Source organism: Podarcis melisellensis (assembly GCF_964234715.1).
Source record: "Podarcis melisellensis genome assembly, chromosome: 15".
Lineage (NCBI taxonomy): Eukaryota > Metazoa > Chordata > Lepidosauria > Squamata > Lacertidae > Podarcis > Podarcis melisellensis.
The window spans coordinates 625,056-648,419 of NC_138532.1; the positions used below are offsets into that span (position 1 = coordinate 625,056).

General features: G+C 46.2%; 1 protein-coding gene across 5 annotated transcripts in view; it reads right to left on the reverse strand.

The window, feature by feature from the left end:
• Nucleotides 1–23,364, reverse strand: part of TACC1 (transforming acidic coiled-coil containing protein 1) — a 109,171-nt gene that overhangs the window by 7,057 nt on the left and 78,750 nt on the right. For all 5 annotated transcript variants that reach the window (XM_081890890.1, XM_081890887.1, XM_081890889.1 and 2 more), the window contains 2 exons: nt 22,754–22,894; nt 620–696 (listed from right to left, as the gene is read on the reverse strand). In XM_081890890.1, coding sequence (XP_081747016.1) covers nt 620–696; nt 22,754–22,894 — 218 coding nt within the window. The remainder of the gene's footprint in view (nt 1–619; nt 697–22,753; nt 22,895–23,364) is intronic.

The following is a 23,364-nucleotide window of genomic DNA, read 5'->3' on the forward strand; positions in this document are numbered from 1 at the left end:
CAACCACCCTGTAAGGTAGGCAGGTTGGACTGAGAGGAACAAGCTGATGATCACCCAGGAAGTGTTGGGGCTGAGTGGAGATGGACTTGGGGTCCTCCCTGCCCAGGTCAAATTCCTAGGCCAGGGATGGCTTTTTTTCATACACTTGCCCTTGACCAACCCGCCAGGGGCTGGATGCCAATGGGCAGCTGCGGACAAAAGTGGGTGTTGCCTTTCTACACACTTAAGAGAACATGTCACTGAAGTCTTTTTGGTGCCTGCGAAAAACATTTTTGTTTAGACAAAATACCCAAATATAGATAATGTTAATATGTATTCTAATATGTTTTTAGTTTATCAATGATTTTTTTAAACATTTTAAATACTTATTCTTAACTGTTTTTACCAGTAATTTTATTGGTTTATTATTTTGAAAACAGTTTTCAGGGTATTTTGTTTGTTTGTTTTTACATTCAATTGGTATATAAATTTTATGAAATAAAAAATTATACACACCCACACGTACATCAGATGAGTTAGGGGGCTATCACTCTCCTTGCTCATCAAATGACTGATCAAACTACAGGAGAGGGGACAATTTACGTCCCCCCAGGGCCCTGGGCTGGATGGAGAGAGTTACCTCATTTCCAGAACCTCTTGCCGGCTTCCTTCATATTTCCACTTCCAATCGTTTGCTTCAATCTCTTTGGAGATGATCTACAAAACATGGAAACAAGGCACATCATTTAGCTTCTATTTCAAAACCCTCCTAACTGTAAAAAGTAATGTGTGAAGCCACTACGAGGCATTTCAAAAATACCTAATGGGATAGACTCAGCACAGAAGGCACATAACAGGAGCGGTTAGGCGCAAATGTAAAAACTCTGCCTGCCACTTTTAAATTGTCATGGCACCCCTTTTCTGTGGGCAAGAAGGGTCACTTCATCCATACCTGTCTAGTAGCTTTCATGTAAACCTCACCCACCTCAGACTGGGAGGACCCCCTGGCAGGCCTGGACCCCAGCACATCTGAGGTACTAGCGGACTTTGGACAAGGCTACCTTCCGCTTCCACATGCTCAGGCTCAGGCCCAGACTGCGGTTCTCTCATTTCCAGAGGGCAGAACAGTGAGAAAGAGCTAGAGCAGGCTCTTGGCATTTGTTGCCAGTCCTGGCCACTGATACTGCCTGCCAGTCAGAGGAGCTGATGTCCTTGTCTGTGTTTGAAGAGGCTGTAAAGCCTGAGTGCTCTGTAGCTCACAGGGTTTGACCTCAGATCAGAAGATTCCTGGTTGAACACCCTGATCCCTTACACACCATACAATGAGGTGGGCAAGCTTTTCTCTTAGGGTGGCCTTTGCAGACCTGGAACGCAGCTTCAACCCAAACATACATTTGGGGACCCATTTCTGAATTTTTAAATAATCTACTTGCATAGTGGCAGTGCTGCTCCTGTGACTCGCCCTCGGTCATGCTGTGATGTCCTGGCAGCGGGTGCTGACCCAAGAGTTTGAAGGCCAGTGCCTCAGGGGCAGTCTGTGGGGGGGCAGCACATTATCTGTCTGCCTTTCCTTTCTCATTCCCTCTTCCTCCCAGGAGAGGGACTGATCACTCACAGATTTCTTTGGCTTTTAGGCCTGAGGCTGCAGGTTGCCCATCCCTGCTTTTTAAAAACAGATGGCTCTATAGCCCATTTTTACCTCAACATTTTGTAACTGATTTTAAAAGTAATTTATCATTCTTAGTGACAAAGCACTGTTCTCAAACATAACCCCACTGGAATTGCAACGACAGAGATCGTTCTGTGTGCAACTTAAGGGTTAATCCTGTAAGTGTTAAAGTCAGCTAGACAAGAGGGGGAGGGGGGTGTTGCTCAGCAACCAGTTGGAATGGTATGATTTTCACCCAATTGGCTGTGTCGTTTCCTGTCTATGTTTAGTTGAATGTCTCCCTGCTATGTACAAGGCCTGAAATAAGAATGACAACACCTCTCTCCTCAAATTATATAGTTTTCTGTTCAGTTTCCTCAGTAAATTGTTATCGGGATTTCTTTAGAACCCAAAGGCAAAAACTTACTAATGACGGGAGGCAACCAAAGACGTTTTTCGAGATGGTGGACAATTTTGACCTGATAGACATTTGGAGATTGAAGAATCCAATGGAGAAAGATTTACATTTTTTTCAGATGCAAATCTATCGTGCAGTCGCCTAGATAATATATGGTAAACTAAAGACTTGACTCCAGGAGTGACTAAATCTGAAATTTGCCCAAGGACTTGTTCCGACCATAATGCTGTGTTGACAGAGTTAAAATTGTCTCTACAGAGTTCTTTTAGATGGCAGATGAATGATGCTTTACTGAGAAATGATTTGATTGTAAATAAAGCTCAGAAGACCCTAAAGGACTATTTTGAGTTGAATTTGAATCCTGGAATTGAAGCAAGGGTCGTATGGGATGCAAGTAAAGTGGTAATGCGAGGTTTTTTTATTCAACAGAATTCTATCAGGAAGAAAGCACAGAATGAGCAAAAGGAAAAAATTCTGTCTCAATGAAAGGAGAAAGAGAAAAAACTGAGATGTAACCCAAAAAATCAAGATTCAAAAGGAAATTAAGGCATAACAATCTTAGTCTTCACAAATAGTCAACCAAAAAATTGAATGGAAAATTAAATTGATGAAACAAAAGACTTTTGAATTGGCAAATAAATGTGGAAAATTACTGGCTTGGCAATTGAAAAAGAGACAGAAGGAGAGTACAATAATTAATATTATGGAGGATGGTAAGAATATTGAGAACCCAGCAGAGATTAGAAAATGATTTCGAAAGCACTACAAGCAACTTTACAATAAGGAAAAAGAAGAAAAGGAAAAAATGGAAGAGTTTCTGGACAAAAATGGATTGCAGAAAAGAGCCTACTAAATGAATGGATAACAAGACAAGAAGTTGAAGGGGCAATTGCCCAAATGAAAATAGGCAAAGCACCGGGACCTTAACATCCAAGTATTATAAAATATTTAAGGATTGGTTGATACAACCTTTGACGGATGTTTGTAACAAAATATTACAGGGGGACAAAGCACCCGAGTCCTGGAAAGAGGCATTCATCACTCTGATACCCAAACCGGACACAAATAGAGCTCAAGTAAAGAATTACCATAATTTTCTGTAATGGTTGTGAGGGGTCACTTGTGCGTAAATTGCCTTCGGTTTAGTTAGTTTGCTTGCCCAACCATGCTTAGGGTCAGAGCTCGCCCTCCGTGACCTGTTAGTCACTTGCAGAATCCGTCAGTGGGCGTTTCTTGAACCTCTTCCAGCATAAAAGCTGTTTGACCCCGAGTCTCCTCCTATGTTCCCTGCGCGGAACGCGTCTGCGCAAGTAAGGGGAAGGCAGGGGCGTGCCAGCGCTCTCTCCACTAGTTTCGGGTGAAGGGTCTTGGAGCCCTGTTACCAATTCCTCCATCTCCCTCTCTTCTCTATTGGTGTTACCTTGAATTCCTTCCCCCCTGCTGGTCCCCTCTCCAGCATCGCTCGGGAGCCCTGCCTCCGCTTCTCGCTCTGATGTCAGTTCCCTGACATCCGCCTCCCTCCCAGGACCCCCTCCACCCCTGGCCTGACCCTGTTACGGGACCTTGTCCCCTTCTTCAGCCGACGATGCAGGGAACCCCCGAAAGGAGCTGCTGTCGTCGTCCGAGGACTCAAACCCCGCTTCCCACCCGCTCCGATTTCTCACGGGAGGGGCTTCCCAATCTGATTCCTCCTCTTCTGACGATTCTCCTCCTTCCACCTGGGAAGCCGGAAAACCCACAAAATCCTCCTCCTCCTCATCGGTGGTGGCAAATTGCTCCTCCCAGAATCTCTCAAGGGGTTTGGGCTTCCTCGGATACCTGTTGTGGAACTCTTCCACCAGATATTCATCATCTATTTCCCCCGCGGGAACCCACGTGTTTTTTGACTCGGGTTCCCCCTCCCAAGCCACTAGGTACTCCACCTGCCGCCCTCGCCAGCGCGAATCCAGGATCTCCATTACCTCGTGGTGGCGTTCCCTCTCTTCCAGTAGCGGGTGTGTGAGCCCTTCCCCTCCTACCTCCCGGACCCTCCGCTCCCCTCTGTACGGTGAGAGCAGTGACCTATGAAATACCGGGTGGATTTTCATGCTGTCTGGCAACTTGAGCCGGAACGCCACCGGTTTCACTTGGTGTGTCACCTCAAATGGTCCCAGCCGTTTTGGCCTCAGTTTCTTACACCCGCCCTTGAAGGATATGCCTTGTGTGGATAACCACACCCGGTCCCCCACCCTAATGGTCTCCCCTTCCCGGCGATGTTTGTCTGCTTGTCTCTTGTACACCTCCTTGGCCCTTTCCAGATTCATCTTAAGCTGCTGCTGCAGGGCTTCCATTTCTTCCACGAACTGCTCTGCGGCGGGCACGCTCCACCCTTCCGGGAAAGGCCCTGGGGTGACACCCATAATTAGCCAAGAACGGGCTCATCCCCGTGGACACATGCTCCGCATTGTTATATGCAAACTCTGCCAGTGCTAGCTTTTCTACCCAATCGTTCTGTCTCTCGTTGACGTAACAGCGTAGATATTGCTGTAAAATGCTGTTCGCCCTCTCTGCTTGCCCGTTAGTTTCCGGGTGCCTCGCCGTTGAGAAACCCACCTCCACCTGCAATAAGTTCATAAGCCTCCTCCAGAACCTCGAGCTAAATTGTTTCCCTCGATCCAAGATAACCCTCGAAGGAGCCCCATGCAACCTAAAGATGTGATTCACGAACAATTGGGCGGTTTCCTCTGCTGTCACTGCATGAGAGCACGCTATAAAATGGCACATTTTGGTTAGCAGATCTACTACTACCATGACTGCTGTCTTACCTCTGGATTTGGGTAAATCAGTCATGAAATCGATAAACACCACCTCCCAGGGTCTTCCCAGCGTGGGTAAGGGTTCCAGTAGCCCTGCCGGGGCTGCCCGTTCTCCCTTGGCCCTTTGGCAGCGGTCACACCCCCGTACATACTCTCGTACATCTTCCCTCACCCTTGGCCACCAAAACTCCCTAGTGACCAGTAACATAGTTTTGTGTTGCCCAAAGTGCCCCGGTGTTGGGTTGTCGTGAAGCTGTTTGAGCACCCTTTCCCGCAAGGCCTCCCCGGGCACATACATTGCTCCCTTGTAATACAGCAGTCCTTCCCTTTCCTCAAAGCCTCCCCGGTCTCCCCCAGTTCCCCTGAGTTCCCTGATTCGGGTTTGGGCGAATTCGTCCTGGCGAATCAGCTCGGTTAGTTCTCATTTCCCAACCAACGCTCCCCCACAAACCCATTGTTCCTCTGGGAACACGTGTCGAGCTTCCGGCGGCCCTTCTCCTTCCGTGTACTCCGGCTTCCGGGAAAGCGCGTCTGCCCTCACGTTCTCTTCTCCCGGCACGTACTTGATCTCAAAGAAGAACTTGGAGAACTCCTGTGCCCATCGAATCTGTCTCTGGTTGAGGACTCGAGCTGTTCTCCAATATTCCAAGTTCTTGTGATCAGTGCAAACCTGAATCTTGTGCTGAGCCCCTATTAGGAGATGTCTCCACTGCCGAAATGCTGCATAAATAGCTAACAGTTCGCGATCATACACCGTGTAGTTCTGTTCCGATTTGTTCAGTTACCGTGAGAAGAAGGCGCACGTCCTCCAGGTGTGTTGGCTCCGTCCCGGCTCCAGCAACACCGCTCCTATCGCTCTGTCTGATGCGTCGGTCTCCAGCCTCATCGGCTTCTGCAGATCCACATGCAGGAGCTGTTCCTCCGAGGCGAACGCCTTCTTTAGCCTTTCGAAGGATCGTTGGGCACTTTCCGTCCAGATGAACTTCTTCTTGCTACTGAGACAATCCGTGATGGGTGCGGTCAAGTCGGCGAAGTTCTTGATGAAGTTGCTGAACCCGAGGAACCTCTGCACATCCTTCCGGGTTTTGGGGGCCTTCCATTCCAGCACCACCTGCACCTTGCCGGGGTCCATGGCTAGGCCTCTGTCCAACAACCTGTATCCCAGAAATTCCACTTCTCTGGCGTGAAATTGGCACTTTTCCAGCTTGACCCACAACTGGTGCTCTTGTAGCCTCTTCAGCACTTCCCTGATGTCCTGGACATGCTGTTTTTCATTGTCTGAATAGATCAGGACGTCGTCCAGAAATGCTACGCAGTTTTTGTACAGAAGGACCCAGCACATGGTGCATGAAGCTTTGAAAACAGGCTGACCCCGACTGTAATCCAATTGGCATGACTAGGTACTCAAAGGCCCCTAGGGGGGTGAACATGGTGGTTTTCCATTCGTCCCTTTCCCTCATTCTAATCAGATTGTATGCTCCCTGGAGGTCCAGCTTGGTAAAGATCTTTCCCTTCCTTACCCTAGTTAGAATATCATCAATTCTGGGCATTGGGAAGTTCACGGGTTCCGATACGAGGTTCAATTTTCTAAAGTCTACGACCAGCCTAAGCTGATCCGTGTTTTTCTTTTCCACAAAAAACACAGGGCTGCCCCCCACTGCCTTCGATTCCCTTATAAACCCCCTTTTTAGGTTTTTGTCAATAAAGTCTCGCAACTCCTGCATCTCTCAGTCCGACATGGCATACAGCTTACCCACCGGCAGCTGCGCCCCAGGGAGTAGGTTGATTTGGAAGTCGAAGGGCCTATGAGGCGGCAGCCTGTCCGCTTCCCTCTCGCTGAAGACCTCGTGTAAGTCTGCGTACTGTGGCGGCACCTCTGCTCTCTGCTTCAGTGTAGTTGCTGCCACTCTGGCCAACCTCACCCTGGGCTTCTCCCCCCCTAGACAGTGTTCCAAACAGTGTGCTGACCCGAAGGTGACTGTCCATTGATGCCAAGCCACCACGGGATCATGTAGCACTAGCCAGCTCATGCCCAGTATTATTGGTGGTCCCGCCAGTGTGGCCACATGAAAGGCAATGGTTTCTGTGTGCCTGGACACCCTCATTCTCATTGGTGGGGTTTGATGTGTCACCTCCCCTCCCAGCAGCTCCCTGCCATCTATTGTGGTCACTTGGAGTGGGAAATCAAGTGGCACCAGGTGTAGTTGGTGCTCCAGTGCAAACTCCTTACTAAAAAAATTACAGGAGCTGCCTGAGTCCAGCATTGCCTTCACCTTGACTGGGTGTCCATTTGGGAGTTCTAGCACCACCTCTATCGCTATAGAAGCCTTGGGTGGGTCTGGTTGGGGCACTTCCGTTAGTTGTTCGCTTGGCTGCTGTGCCCCCCTGTGGGCAGTCAAGCGCTGGCGTTTCCCTGCACCTTTTCCTCTGCCCCCTCCTCCTCGCTTCCAGAGGCTCCCACCATCCCTTGCCAAGCCTTCCTTTGTGGACAGACCCTGGAAGTGTCCTGGCCGTTGGCAGAGGAAACACTTCTTGGTGCTTTTCCCAGCCTTTCCCTCCCTTTTGACTCCTTGGTTGGCGCTCGGGAGCCCTGCCTCCGCTTCTCGCTCTGATGTCAGTTCCCTGACATTTTCGCTCCATAACACGCACTTTTTTGCTCCTAGAAAGTAAGGGAAGATGCCTGTGCGTGTTACGGAGCAAATGCACTGGATCGGAGCCATGGCTGCCGTCAGTCAAGCAAAGTGGGAGCTGCTTGCAGGGCTTTGCACGGCTCTAGCTTTGCTTGCTTTACAGCCAGGAGGAGGGGCTCTCTGAAAGTAAGCAAAGGGAGAGCTGCTTACATGCTCTACGAGGCTCTCGCTTTGCTTGCTTTAAAGCGACCTACAGAGGAGCCGGGGAGGAGGGAGGGAAGGAGAGCCATGGCAGCAAAGCGGGCAGCAGCCGCTTACACGGGAGGAGGGACAGACGGGAGCTATAGCGAGCTGGGAGGAGGCAGGCGGTTCAAAGCCAGCAGGCATTTTTAAAGTAGCCAGCAACAGCTGCTGCAGCCTCAGCTAGCAAAGGTCCGCGTGCTCTCTAAACGGAGCAATGAGGCTGCAGAGGGACAGCAGGGCACAGAAGGGCTTGGATCAGGAAGGATAAAATTTAAGCAACCAGCAGCAAAAAAACAAAAACAAAAAAACAAAACCCAACCTGGAGCTGAGCCACGAGCGCAGTAAAAACCAGGAAGTAAAAAAAAGGGCTGGGGAAGGCCCGGGATGAGGGAGAGGGGAAAACTAGGCAAATCCCCCGCTTCTCAGCTGTTTTCTTCCACCTAAACATTAGGAAGAACTTCCTGACAGTAAGAGCTGTTCGACAGTGGGATTTGCTGCCAAGGAGTGTGGTGGAGTCTCCTTCTTTGGAGGTCTTTAAGCAGAGGCTTGACAACCATATGTCAGGAGTGCTCTGATGATGTTTCCTGCTTGGCAGGGGGTTGGACTCGATGGCCCTTGTGGTCTCTTCCAACTCTATGATTCTATGATTCTAGGATAGATTTGAGCATTGTCTGGGTCCTAGTGCCCCTATCGCCTTTTTGTTCTCCATTCTATTGCTGCTGGTGGCTGCTTATCACTCAAACTGAACCTGATACCAGTAGCCACGTGTACAAACAAAGCGCTTTTACACAGCTAATGGTGAATCCCCTGCAATCCAAGTCCTCCTCACTTGCTCAAATCTATTCTGCCTCAAAACAAGGAGCGGAAGGCGGTCACTAACCTTGAGATAGAAGGGAGAAACATCCAGAATCCTGTGGAGATTAGAAAGTGCTTCCAGAGATACTTCAAACAGCTTTATACACAGGGGCCGCAGAAAGAGACTGATATAGACCAATTTTTAAGAACTAATGGATTACAAAAACTATCTCAAGAAAATAAGACAATATTTAACTATGAGATAACGGAACAGGAGATTGAAGGTGCCATCCAGAACATGCAATTGGGCAAGTCTCCAGGGCCGGACGGGTTAACCTCCAAGTACTATAAGACTTTGAAAGACTATTTAATTCAACCATTAAAGGAGGTGTGCAATGAGATTATGGAGGGGAAGAAGGCACCGGAGTCGTGGAAAGAAGCTTTCATCACACTCATACCAAAATCCGAAGCTGAAAAGGCACAACTTAAAAACTACCGTCCCATATCCCTTTTAAATGTGGATTACAACATTTTTGCAGATATTTTAGCCAATAGACTGAAAAGAGTGTTAAATGAAGTAATACACAAAGATCAGGCAGGCTTTCTCCCAGGTAGACATTTGTCTGATAACACAAGGAACATTATTGATATATTGGAGTTATTGCAGACGAACACTAATACAAAAGCAGTGTTAATCTTTATTGATGCGGAGAAGGCCTTTGATAATATTTCTTGGAGTTTTATGAAAAAAAACCTTAAGGGAATGGGTGTGGGACGAGGGTTTGAAAATAGTATAGAAGCAATCTATTCGGAACAAAAAGCAAAATTGATAGTTAATAATGTGGTGTCAGAAGAGATTAAAATTGAAAAAGGAACACGACAGGGCTGCCCTATCTCTCCATTGCTATTTATCTCGGTCCTGGAGGTGCTCTTGAATATGATTAGGAAGGACCAGTTGGTTAAAGGAATTCAGGTCGGAGCCAAACAATATAAACTTAAAGCTTTCGCAGACGACCTGGTTTTGACGTTGCAGGAGCCAGAATCTAGTACGAAAAGAGTTTTAGAACTGATTCAGGAATTTGGTCAGGTGGCAGGATTTAAACTAAATAAGCAAAAAACTAAAGTATTGGAGAAAAATATGATCTTAACGGAAATAGAAAAGCTTCAGAAAGAGACAGATTTAAATGTGGTGAAGAAAGTGAAATACCTAGGGATAAATATGACAGCCAAAAACCTGAACTTATTTAAAATAATTATGAAAAATGTTGGTCATGTTACCATAAAGCACCAATGCGGCAGCAAGCAAAGGCTCTAGCAGCTTCGTCAGCTGCAGGTGGCTGGAAAGCCAGACAGGATGTTTGTGACTGTTGCCATGGGAATATAGGGGCAGTCCATTCTGTACTGAGCACCAGATATTAGCTCAATGTGTGTGTCTTGTGACCCATACTGGAAGTACATGGGTGGAGTTTGATACTTACTGTTGTTGAGTGCAGACATGTTTCTCTGTACTGATGTAAGAGACAGAAATAAAGGATGTAAATAGATTTCTGTCTGCTTCTTTCCCCTCCCTGGGGATACCAAAGGGGAGAGAGAAGAAACGGTGTGTTCTTCTCACACCTGGGAAGAATCGCCGAGACCTCGCCTGCTTATCTGCCGGGAGTAGCAGCGGGGAGGTCGACAAGGAATATCTGCCGGTGCCTACGCTGTGGCACATTCCTCTGACCCAGGCAGAATTCCAACAGGTCAGAGGTAAAAAAAGATCTAGAAATTTGGTCAAACTTGAAGCTCTCCTTGTTGGGTCGAATTGCTGCTATAAAGATGAATGTATTGCCAAAAATGTTGTTTTTGTTCCAGACCTTGCAGATTGTGGACAGAATGGACTGTTTCAAGAGGTGGCAGAGAGATATTTCTAAATTTGTCTGGCAGGGCAAAAAGCCCAGAACAAAATTTAAAATATTGACTGATGCTAAAGAAAGAGGGGGGTTTGCCCTGCCAGACATGAAGTTATATTATGAATCAGCAGCCTTTTGCTGGATGAAGGACTGGCTACTTCTTGAAAACACTGACATTTTGGATTTGGAAGGGTTCAACAATGCGTTTGGGTGGCATGCATATTTGTGGTATGACAAGGTTAGAGCTCATAAAGCATTCAAGAACCATATTGTCAGGAAAGCAGTTTTTAATGTCTGGACAAGGTACAAAGATTTATTAGAAAACAAGACCCCAAGGTGGTTGTCACCTATGGAAGCTAAGGCTCTGAAAAGACTCAATATGGAGGCCAATGGCCGAAATATTGGGAGATACTAGAACAAAATGGAGACGCATGGAGATTGCAGAGTTTCGAGAAACTAAAAGATAAAGTGTGAGATTGGCTACACTATTACCAAATTAGAGAGGTCTTTAATATGGATAAAAAAATAGGTTTACAGGTGGAAAAATCGAAATTAGAAACGGAATTGTTAGAACCTAAAACTAAGGTATTGTCAAGAATGTACAACTTGCTGTTAAAATAGAACACTCAGGATGAAACGGTCAAATCAGCTATGATTAAGTGGGCACAAGACATTGGTTATAACATTATGTTTGCTGACTGGGAACGGTTATGGACCACTGGTATGAAATTCACGGCATGTAATGCTTTGAAAGAAAATATTATGAACATGATTTATAGGTGGTACATGACACCAGTCAAGCTTGCAAAGATATATCATTTGCCTGACAATAAGTGTTGGAAATGTAAGGAAACTGAGGGAACATTCTTTCACCTCTGGTGGACGTGCCCAAAGGTTAAGGCTTTCTGGGAAATGATCTATAATGAACTGAAAAAGGTATTTAAGTATACCATTCTTAAGAAACCAGAGGCCTTTCTCTTGGGCATTGTTGGCCAGAAGGTGTTAAAGAAGGATAAAACCTTTTTCATGTATGCAACAACAGCAGCAAGAATACTTATCGCAAAGTATTGGAAGACACAAGATTTGCCCACCTTGGAAGAATGGCAGATGCAACTGATAGACTACATGGAACTGGCAGAAATGACTGGCAGAATCCGAGACATGGGAGAAGAACAAACAGAAGAAGATTGGAAGAAATTTAAAGATTATCTGCAAAAACATTGTAAATTATTTGAATGTTAAAGTGATGCAGGATATAGAGATAGTGCGGCATTAGTGACAAAGTTGAAAGGAATGTGCAAAGATGTTTTATAAGTAACAAGTAAAGAAATACAGCAAAATTAATCAATGATGGGGATTAGAAGATAAGTGGATAGCAGCGGTAATGGTTAATTTAAAAGAAATTAAGCAATATTAAAATCAGTCAAAATAGAGAAAGAATTTGCTGAAACTAAATTGGAAATTGGAATACAGAAAAGGGAGGTGTGAGGAAGTTGGGAAAGTAAGTTACATGAAATTAAGAGTTGAACTTATATATTTTTGTTTGATTTTTGTGTTTTATATTGTTTATTGTTTGTTATTGTGTTGTTTTGTTTTGTTTGTTATGATAAAATCTGTTGAAACCTTAATAAAAAACTTTTGGGGGGAAAAAAGGAGCGGAAGGAACAGACTGCAAACTGTTAAATGGAAAAAAACCCAGGCACAAGGCAAATACCTTAAGTATACCTTTAAAGCAACAGTGCTCTTTTCATCCCCGCTCAGCTCCCCGAAACGCTCCTTCTCCACACACCCCATGCGTGCTCCTTGTCCCTTGCGTGCTTTTCCCTCCCTCTCCACTTAAAACGTGGTTTCAAAGCACATATCCACATGGATCCTCAGGATTTTTGCACTGGGTCACCCCAAATTCACCATCAGATCACAGCATGTCCATGGCTACAGCCTACACCAAAAAACAGACACGCACCCACTGTTTCGTGGGGCCGCAATGGCGCAAAAACGTGCTTACAAAGCATGGATCCACATGGATCCACAGGATTTTTGCATTGGGCTACCCCAAACTCACCATCAGATCACATGCCTGAGGCCACAGCATGAACCACAAAAATCATACATCCACTGTTTCATTTAGAATATTTTTTTCTTGTTTTCCTCCTCTAAAAACTACGTGCGTGTTATGGTCAGGTGCGTGTTATAGAGCGAAAAATACGGTACTGACCAATTTCTTTGTTGAATGTGGTTTATAAAATATTTGCAAATATTTTGGCTACAAGATTGAAGAAGGTTTTGAATAAGCACATACATAAAGATCAATCAGGCTTCCTACCTGAGAGGCATATGAAAGATAATGTTTGGAACACAGTGGATGTGTTGGAAAGATTAGAGGTGTCAGGGAACTGACATCTAAAGCGCCGCAGGTGCAAAGGCTCCCTGAGGTTGAGAGAGCAGTAGCAGCGGAAGAGGGAACCAGTAGAGGGCGAGCAAGAACTCCAAGGGAAAGTGAGTCGGAGGGATGGCTCAGAGACGCTTCAAGCGAAACCAGTGGGGAGGTCTCAGGACCTCCTATAGGGACACCCACACCTCGACGGAAACTGTCACGCCGAGAGGCCAGACGACGTGTTTCCGTTAAGGAGCTTTTATGTTGGAAACGTTTCCGAAAGCAGCCACTTTCGGATTCTACTAGTGATTGACGCAGCCATGCTGGAGGGGCTCCGTCACAGGCAGAGGTTTGAAAACCTGATCAAACTCTGAGGGACTTGCATTTTACGCACAAGCAGCTCATCGTCCCATCACAGCAATCCGAAAGTCACCGAAAGCCAGCTTGTGCAGAGAGAAGCATCATGAGCAACCCAGCCGGAACCGGGGGTGCAGGAGCAGCTGGAGGGGGTCCAAGCCTGGAAGAAAGGTACAGAGCGTTGGAGATCCAGTTGGCGCTGCAAACGGCGAGGCTTGAGGAGAGGAGGGCTCAGGATGCAGAAAAGGGAAAGGAGAAAACCACCCCGCTCGCCAGAAAGGTACCAGGATTGGTGCAGAAATTCGGGGGGGATCCCAGGAACTATCATGCCTTTAGAACAGAGATGCAATACGCTCTAAACTTGCAGTTTGATGACTTCCCCGACGAGGAATCGCGAGTGGCGTATGTGATTGGCCATCTCGAATCCGGGGCGAAAGATTGGGTTAGACCCCTGATGGCAGCGAATAATGAGATCTTAAAGGACACGAGGAAGTTTTTTCGTGCCATGGACCTGATGTTTTCCAGCGATATTGAGCAGGGGGTGGTGCGAAGGCAGTTAATGGCTTGCCAGCAAGGAAGCAGATCTGTCCGTGAGTACTGGACTGAATTTACTATGCTGATTCATAAATTGGGGTGGGACCTATCGGCGGAGCCCATCCAAATGCTTTTCGAAGAGGGGCTTTCTTCAACCGTCAAAGATGAGCTTTCCCGGGGGCCCAGGGCGGAGTCTATGGACCAATTAACCAAATCTGCGCTGGCCATAGGAGCGCGCCAGGAGGCGAGGGCTTTGGAAAGGCGGGAAGGGAAAGGAGACCGTTGGAGGGAGTTCCGCATTCCAGACATTCCAGAGCCATCTTTCCCGCCGGCAGAGCCGATGGAAGTTGGAACAGCGCGGGCGCGCGCAGTTTCAAATCCCAGTGAAGGGCGGAAGAAGGAGGGAAAGAGCGCCAAGAGATGTTATCTCTGCCAACAGCCAGGGCACTTTGCCAGAGTCTGCCCACAAAGAAAGGAATGGCAAGGGATGGCAGGAGCTGTTGGGGGAAAGGAAGAGGAAAGCAAGGAGCAAGTAAAAGCCAACGCCTGGCTGCCACCGTCGGGGCACAGCAGCCAGGCCAAAGAGCAATGAAAGTGCCCATGCCAGAACCTCCCAGACCTGCTTTAGTGATAGAGGTGTTACTAGAACTGCCAAACGGACACCCACTAAAGGTCAAGGCGCTTTTGGATTCAGGCAGCTCCTGTAATTTCATGAGTAAGGAGTTTGCAGCTGAGCACCAGATCCAGACCATCCCTTTAAGTAACCCCTTGCAGGTGACTACGATTGACGGCAGAGAGCTGTTGGGGGGAGAAGTTAGCCAACAGACTGTCCCGATGATAATGAGAGTGGCAAGGCACACCGAACAGATAGCGTTTAATGTGGCCATCCTGGGAGGAGCGCCCATCATTTTGGGGATGAGCTGGCTGGCGCTACACGATCCGCTAGTGGGCTGGCATCAGAGGGTGGTCTCCTTTGGGTCAGCGCATTGCCTAGAACACTGCAAGGAGGGGAAGGTCTCGGGAGGAGACAGAGTCACCCTAGCGGGGATGGAAGTGATGGGCAAAGGGAAGGTGCCCCCGCAATACGCAGATCTGAGCAACGTATTCAGCGAAAGGGAAGCAGACAAACTGCCACCGCATAGACCCTTTGACTGTCAAATCAACCTACTCCCAGGGGCCCAACTCCCAGTAGGCAAGCTGTACGCCATGTCAGACAGGGAGATGCAGGAGCTGAGGGAGTTCATTGACAAAAACTTGAAGCGAGGTTTCATCAGAGAGTCCCGAGCGGTGGGGGGCAGCCCAGTGTTTTTTGTGGACAAAAAGAACACAGACAAACCGAGACTGGTGTGTGACTTTAGGGCCCTCAATGCAGTGTCGGAGCCCCTGGCTTTCCCTATGCCCCGAATTGACGACATTTTGACCAGAGTAAGGAAGGGAAAGATTTTTACAAAACTGGACCTGCGGGGGGCGTACAATCTGATACGCATAAGGAAGGGAGATGAATGGAAGACCACCATGTTTACCCCGTTGGGAGCCTTTGAATACCTCGTTATGCCCTTCGGTCTACAAGGGGGCTCCGCCTGTTTTCAAGCTTTTATAAACCACGTTCTGGGACCTTTGCTCTACAAGAACTGTGTGGCCTTTTTAGACGACGTGTTGGTGTATTCGGAAGATGAGGAACAGCATGTGAGGGACGTTCGAGAAGTGTTGGGCAGGCTGCAAGCCAACCAGCTGTGGGTGAAACTGGAGAAGTGCCAGTTTCATACCAAGGAGGTGGAATTCCTGGGGTACCGCTTGTCAGACAAGGGATTGGCCATGGATCCAGGCAAGGTTCAAGCGGTACTGGAATGGAAGACACCGAAGACCAAGAAGGACGTGCAAAGATTCTTGGGGTTTGGGAACTTTTATCGGAAGTTCATCAAGAACTTTGCCCACTTGACGGCGCCCATCACCGACTGCCTCAGCAGCAAGAAGAAATTTGTTTGGACGGTGGAGGCGGATCGAGCCTTTGAAGAACTGAAAAGGGCTTTCGCCTCGGAAGAACAACTTCTGCATGTGGATTTACAAAAACCCATGAGAGTGGAAACAGATGCATCCGACCGGGCTATAGGGGCGGTCCTTCTTCAACCGGGGAGGAGTGCGTCGGAGTGGAGACCGTGTGCATTCTTCTCGCGGAAACTGAATAAGTCCGAGAGGAATTACACGGTGTATGACAGGGAACTACTTGCCATTCACGAAGCATTCCGGAGGTGGAGACATTTATTAATTGGGGCACAACACAAGGTGCAAGTGTGCACCGACCACAAAAATTTAGAGTATTGGAGAACAGCTCGAGTGCTCAACCAACGACAAGTGAGATGGGCACAGGAATTCTCCAAATTTAACTTTGAGATTTGTTATGTGCCAGGCCCAGAAAACGTCAGGGCGGATGCGCTCTCACGCAAACCAGAATATTGGGAAGGGGAGGAGGTGATCGAAGAGAGACATGTCATCCCGGAGGACCGCTGGGTGTGTGGGGCAGCGCTGGTGGGGCAACGGGAACTGGTGGAGGAAACGGAAAATGATGAATATGCCCAGGATAAGCTCAGAGGTCTCAGGGGGGAGGGCGAGAGCCCCGGAGGTTTTGAGGAAAGAAATGGGGCATTGTATTACAAAGGGGCACTGTATATACCCGAAGGTGAATTGAGGGGGAGAGTACTCAAGCAGTTGCATGATAGCCCCACGGCGGGACATTTTGGGCAACACAAAACCATGTGGTTGGTTACCAGGGAATTTTGGTGGCCTAAGGTGAGGGAAGATGTAAGGGAGTATGTAAGAGGGTGTGACCAATGTCAGCGAGCCAAAGGGGAAAGAAGGGCGCCGGCAGGGTTATTAGAACCTTTACCCACACCAGAACGGCCTTGGGAAGCGATATCAATAGATTTTATGACGGATCTGCCAAGGTCCAAGGGGAAAACAGCCATCATGGTAGTAGTAGACCTGTTAACTAAGATGTGCCATTTTGTAGCATGCTCACATGCAGTCACAGCGGAAGAAACGGCGAAGTTGTTTGTGGAACATATCTTTAGGTTGCACGGGGCTCCCTTGAGGGTGATCTCAGATCGAGGCAAACAATTTACTTCCAGGTTCTGGAGGAAGCTCATGAGCTTGCTACACGTGGAAGTTAATTTTTCAACTGCCCGGCACCCTGAAACCAACGGGCAGGCGGAAAGGGCAAATGGCATTCTTCAACAATATCTTAGGTGTTATGTCAATGACAGAGAGAACGATTGGGTCGAAAAGTTGGCGTTGGCAGAATTTGCCTACAATAATGCGGAGAATGTGTCCACAGGGATGAGTCCCTTTTTGGCTAATTACGGGTGTCACCCCAGGGCATTTCCAGGGGAAGGAGGGGAGAGATGGAGCGTTCCAGCGGCTGAACATTTTGTAGAAGAGATGGAAGCCATCCATCAGCAGCTCCAGCTCAACTTAGAAAGGGCCAAGGCACAATATAAGAAGCAGGCAGACAAGAACAGAAGGGAAGGTGAAACCATAAGGGTGGGGGATCAAGTGTGGTTGTCAACCCAAGGGTTGCCGTTCAAAGGGGGTTGTAAGAAACTGAGGCCCAGAAGATTGGGACCCTTTGAGGTGATTCAGCAGGTCAACCCGGTAGCTTTCAAACTCCGATTACCCAACCACATGAAATTGCACCCAGTGTTCCACAGGTCGTTACTGTCACCATACAGGGGGGGATGTGAAGGGGAGCACGTCAGGGGACCAGCCTTGGAAGAGAGGGAACGCCGCAACCATGTAGCGGAAATCCTCGATTCCAGGTGGAAGGGTAATCAGGTGGAGTATTTGGTGGCGTGGGAAGGGGAACCGGAGTCAGAAAACACCTGGGTAAGTGCAGAGGAAGTCAATGACGAGGTTTTAACAGAAACGTTCCACCAAAGGTTCCCGAGGAAACCTCAGCCTATAGCAAGGTTTAGGAGGGAGTATTTCGGCACCACCGATGAGGAAGAGGAAATGGAAGGGTTCACGGAGTCGGAGTTGGAAGATGGAGTGGACTCTGATGACGAAGAGTACCTAGAGAGTAGGAACAGCAACAAGTGGAAGGAAGTGTTCGCGACGTCGGAAGATGAGGGAGGTTCTTTCAGGGGTTTTACCTCCTCACCGCCAGTAGGAGAGGAGACGGGAGGGGGTGAAGGGGGCCCTGGAGGGGAGGTGGATGTCAGGGAACTGACATCTAAAGCGCCGCAGGTGCAAAGGCTCCCTGAGGTTGAGAGAGCAGTAGCAGCGGAAGAGGGAACCAGTAGAGGGCGAGCAAGAACTCCAAGGGAAAGTGAGTCGGAGGGATGGCTCAGAGACGCTTCAAGCGAAACCAGTGGGGAGGTCTCAGGACCTCCTATAGGGACACCCACACCTCGACGGAAACTGTCACGCCGAGAGGCCAGACGACGTGTTTCCGTTAAGGAGCTTTTATGTTGGAAACGTTTCCGAAAGCAGCCACTTTCGGATTCTACTAGTGATTGACGCAGCCATGCTGGAGGGGCTCCGTCACAGGCAGAGGTTTGAAAACCTGATCAAACTCTGAGGGACTTGCATTTTACGCACAAGCAGCTCATCGTCCCATCACAAGAGGTAAAAAGGAAAACTAAAGCAATGTTAATGTTTATTGATTCAGAGAAAGCCTTTGATAATGTTTCTTGGAGCTTTATGAAGCAGAACTTATGTAATATGGGGGTCGGTCAAAACTTTTAAAATGGTATTAATGCAATTTACTTTGAGCAGAAAGCAAAAATTATAATTAACAATGTGGTCTCAGAAGAAATTAGGATTGAAAAGGGAACCAGGCAAGGGTGCCCACTTTCCCCCCTGATTTTATTTCTGTCCTAGAGGTGCTGTTGAACATGATAAGGAAGGATGAGGAAGTTAAAGGCATAGTAACTAAACAATATAAGTTAAAAGTCTTTGCTGATGATTTGGTATTGACTTTACAGGACCCTGAGATCAGTGCAATCAAGCAAGGTTTCAAATTGAATAAGAATAAAACTAAAGTTTTAGAGAAAAAAATAATGATACATGAATAACTTAATTTAGAGGAAACCACAGGGCTGAAGTTTGTGAAAAAGGTGAAATATCTGGGTGTAAATATGATTGCAAAAAAATTGAATTTGTATAAAGACAACTATGAAAAGTTATGGAAAGATATCAAAAGAATTTGGATATCTGGACAAGGTTGAAACTATCTTTGTTGAGCTGAATTTCTGTGATAAAGATGAATGTATTGCCTAAGGTGATATTTTTGTTCCAAGTACTTCCTATCATTGATAATTTGAATTGTTTTAAGGAATGGCAAAAGAATCATAGAGTTGGAAGAGACCACAAGGGCCATCGAGTCCAACCCCCTGCCAAGCAGGAAACACCATCAGAGCACTCCTGACATATGGTTGTCAAGCCTCTGCTTAAAGACCTCCAAAGAAGGAGACTCCACCACACTCCTTGGCAGCAAATTCCACTGTTGAACAAGTTCCACTGTTGAAATTCTTACTGTCAGGAAGTTCTTCCTAATGTTTAGGTGGAATCTTCTTTCTTGTAGTTTGGATCCATTGCTCCGTGTCCGCTTCTCTGGAGCAGCAGAAAACAACCTTTCTCCCTCCTCTATGTGACATCCTTTTATATATTTGAACATGGCTATCATATCACCCCTTAACCTCCTCTTCTCCAGGCTTAAACATGCCCAGCTCCCTTAGCCGTTCCTCATAAGGCATCGTTTCCAGGCCTTTGACCATTTTGGTTGCCCTCCTCTGGACACGTTCCAGTTTGTCAGTGTCCTTCTTGAACTGTGGTGCCCAGAACTGGACACAGTACTCCAGGTGAGGTCTGACCACAGCAGAATACAGTGGCACTATTGCTTCCCTTGATCTAGATGCTATACTCCCATTGATGCAGCCCAGAATTGCATTGGCTTTTTTAGCTGCCGCGTCACACTGTTGGCTCATGTCAAGTTTGTGGTCAACCAAGACTCCTAGATCCTTTTCACATGTACTGCTCTCAAGCCAGGTGTCACCCATCTTGTATTTGTGCCTCTCCTTTTTTTTGCCCAAGTGCAATACTTTACATTTCTCCCTGTTAAAATTCATCTTGTTTGTTTTGGCTCAGTTCTCTAATCTGTCAAGGTTGTTTTGAAGTGTGATCCTGTCCTCTGGGGTGTTAGCCACCCCTCCCAGTTTGGTGTCATCTGCAAATTTGATCAGGATGCCCTTGAGTCCATCATCCAAGTCGTTGATAAAGATGTTGAATAAGACCGGGCCCAAGACAGAACCCTGTGGCACCCCACTAGTCACTCTTCTCCAGGATGAAGAGGAACCATTGATGAGCACCCTTTGGGTTCGGTCAGTCAGCCAGTTACAAATCCACTGAGTGGTAGCATAGTCAAGACCGCATTTTACCAGCTTATTTACAAGAATATCATGGGGCACCTTGTCAAATACCTTGCTGAAATCAAGGTAGGCTACATCCACTGCGTTCCCTTCATCTACCAGGCTTGTAATTCTGTCAAAAAACGGGATCAGGTTAGTCTGACATGACTTATTTTTCAGAAATCCATGCTGACTATTGGTGATCACAGCATTCCTTTCTAGGTGCTCACAGACTGTTTGCTTAATGATCTGCTCCAGAATCTGCCCTGGTATTGATGTCAGACTGACTGGGCGGTAATTATTTGGGTCCTCTCTTTTCCCCTTTTTGAAAATAGGGACAACATTTGCCCTCCTCCAGTCTGCCGGGACTTTGCCTGTTCTCCAGGAATTCTCAAAGATGACTGCCAGTGGTTCTGAGATCACATCTGCCAGTTCTTTTAATACTTTTGGATGCAGTTCATCTGGCCCTGGAGACTTGAATACATCTAGACTAGCCAAGTATTCTTGTACTATCTCCTTAGTTATTCTGGGCTGTGTTTCCTCTGCTGAATCATTTGCTCCAAATTCTTCAGGTCGGGCATTGTTTTCTTTATCGGAGAAGACTGAGGCAAAGAAGGCATTGAGGAGTTCAGCCCTTTCTGTGTCCCCTGTTTGCATTTCCCCATCTTCTCCTCTGAGTGACCCCACGGTTTCTTTGTTCTTCCTTTTGCTACAAACATACCCATAAAAGCCCTTTTTGTTGCTTTTAACCTCTCTAGCAAGCCTGAGTTCATTCTGTGCTTTAGCTTTTCTGACTTTGTGTCTACACGTGCTGGCTATTTGTTTGAATTCCTCTTTGGTGGTTTCCCCCCTTTTCCATTTTTTGTACACATCCTTTTTTAATCTTAACTCAGTTAAAAGTTCTTTAGATATCCACCCTGGCTTCTTTAGGCACCGTCCATGTTTCCGTCTCATTGGTATTGCCTGAAGTTGTTCCCACATGAACCAAGAGGAAGGGGTATTTGTCAGTGGGTTTTATGATTCCTTGCAGTCGTTCAGTTACATCTTGGATCTTAGCCCCGGGGAGACAGCAGGTATTATCTAAATTTATCTAAAGGTATTATCTAAATTTATCTAAAGGTATTATCTAAATTTATCTAAAGGTACTATCTAAATTTATCTAGCAGGAGGGGAAACCCAGAATTAAGTTTAAATTATTAACAGATGTGAAAGAGAGAGGGGACTCCTCCCTGCCAGACTTAAGGATCTATTTTGAAGCTGCAGCCTTTTGTTGGTTGAAAAAATTGTGTTTATTGGAAGATACAGATGTTCTAAATTTGGAAGGTTTTGATAATGTATTTGGCTGGCATGCATATTTATGGTATGACAAGATAAAGGCCCACAAAGGATTTAAAAACCATATAATTAGAAAATCTTCATACAATGTTTGGATAAGATACAGGGATCTGTTAGAAAGGAAAACACCCAGGTGGATATCACCATTGGAATCTAAGACCCATAAAAGATGAAAGATATGTGGTTGAAGTATAATGATATTTTGATGGAAGTAGGGGAGCAATTTGGATTAAAATCTTATGATCAGTTGAAAGATAAATTAGATGATTGGTTCCAGTACATCCAGATAAATGAAGTGTTGAAAATGGATAAGAAAATCAGTTTTCAAACAGAGAAATCCAAACTGGAAACGGAATTACAAGACACAAAAATAAAAAACCTATCTAATATGTATAATTTATTGCTGGAATGGCATACGAAAGATGAACAAGTGAAATCTGTGATGATGGAATGGGCTAGGGATGTGGGGCACAATCTTATGATATTGGACTGGGAGAAATTGTGGAAAAAAGGAATCCAATTTACAGCTTGTAATGTATTAAGAGAAAATCTGATGAAAATGATGTACAGGTGGTATTTAACACCAGTGAAGTTAGCAAAAATGTATCATACTCATGATAATAAATGCTGGAAATGTAAAGAAAAAGAAGGAACCTTTTACCACATGTGGTGGACGTGCTCCAAGGTAAAAGACTTCTGGGAAAGGATTTATAATGAATTGAAAAAAGTGTTGAAAAACACATTTATTAAAAAAACCAGAAAACTTTTTACTTGCTATAGTGTGTGTGGGGGGTGAAATCCCCCAAAAGGACCTTACTTTTTTTCTGTATGCCACAACAGCTGCGAGAATATTACTAGCGAAGAATTGGAAGAAACAAGATTTACCAACTATTGAAGAATGGCAGATGAAGATGATGGACTATATGGAACTTGCCAAACTGACTGGGAGACTCCAGGACCAGAGAGAAGAGATGGTGGAAGAAGATTGGAAGAAGTTTAAAGAATATTTTTTTAAAAATGTTAATATTTAAATCTTAGAATAGCTTTGGAAGTAGATAGGGTTAGAAGAAAGATGATAGTGTATTTTATAAGTGATAAAATGTGAAGTTTAGAAAAATAAGGATATGACAAGAATTTGTATTGTTTGTTTTCTCTGTTTGTGTTTTTTGTGTTATAAAATGAATTTAAAAAATTGGGGAAAGAAAAGGATTTCTTTCCCCTCCGAACACTGTCTTCATTATTTAAGTGACTTAAATTAACATACCCAAAACACACACTCCAGAAACATAGACCACCAACGAGCCTTACATGGTTGACATCCTGATGCCCCCCCCCCCCCGTGCAGCTCTTACCTCCTCTCTGATCAGAGTCAGAACTGCCATCTTATCGGATTCACTGAGGCAAATCGCATCTAGGGGGCTTTCAGCACTCCCTGGCGTCTCATGGGGTGCAGTTCCAGAGGCCTTTTCCCCAGAGGATAGTCCAGAACTTCCCTGTGGAAAGAAGGACTGCGTCAAGACAAAAACCAGCCATCCCTTTCGAACTGGGAAAGTTATTCCTGAACTTGTTACCCCGATTCCAGTGGTCCAAAAAAGAGTTCCAAGGAGATGGATACTTTGGAGAGTGCAACTTTGGATACAATCCAGAATTTATAAACCACCTTCCACATATACATTTCAAGGAAATGGAAAAAGATATAATAAAAACAACTATTTAAAAGGACACCAAAAATAGAATACAATTTAAAACACAAACATAAAACAGCAGAGAGCCCTAGCCATCCATCTGGGAAATGTCTTCAATTGTTTCTGGAAAGTGATGATGGGGGGCAAATCTGTGGGTCTTTGAAGTCTAAAATCCTGTGGAAAGTCTGAGGAGGAGGGGGAAATGTCAAAGGAGGGGGAAGGGCTCTGGCCAGGCAAACTGGGCTTAGGAAAAAGAAGCGGCAAAGATGGCCAGGGCA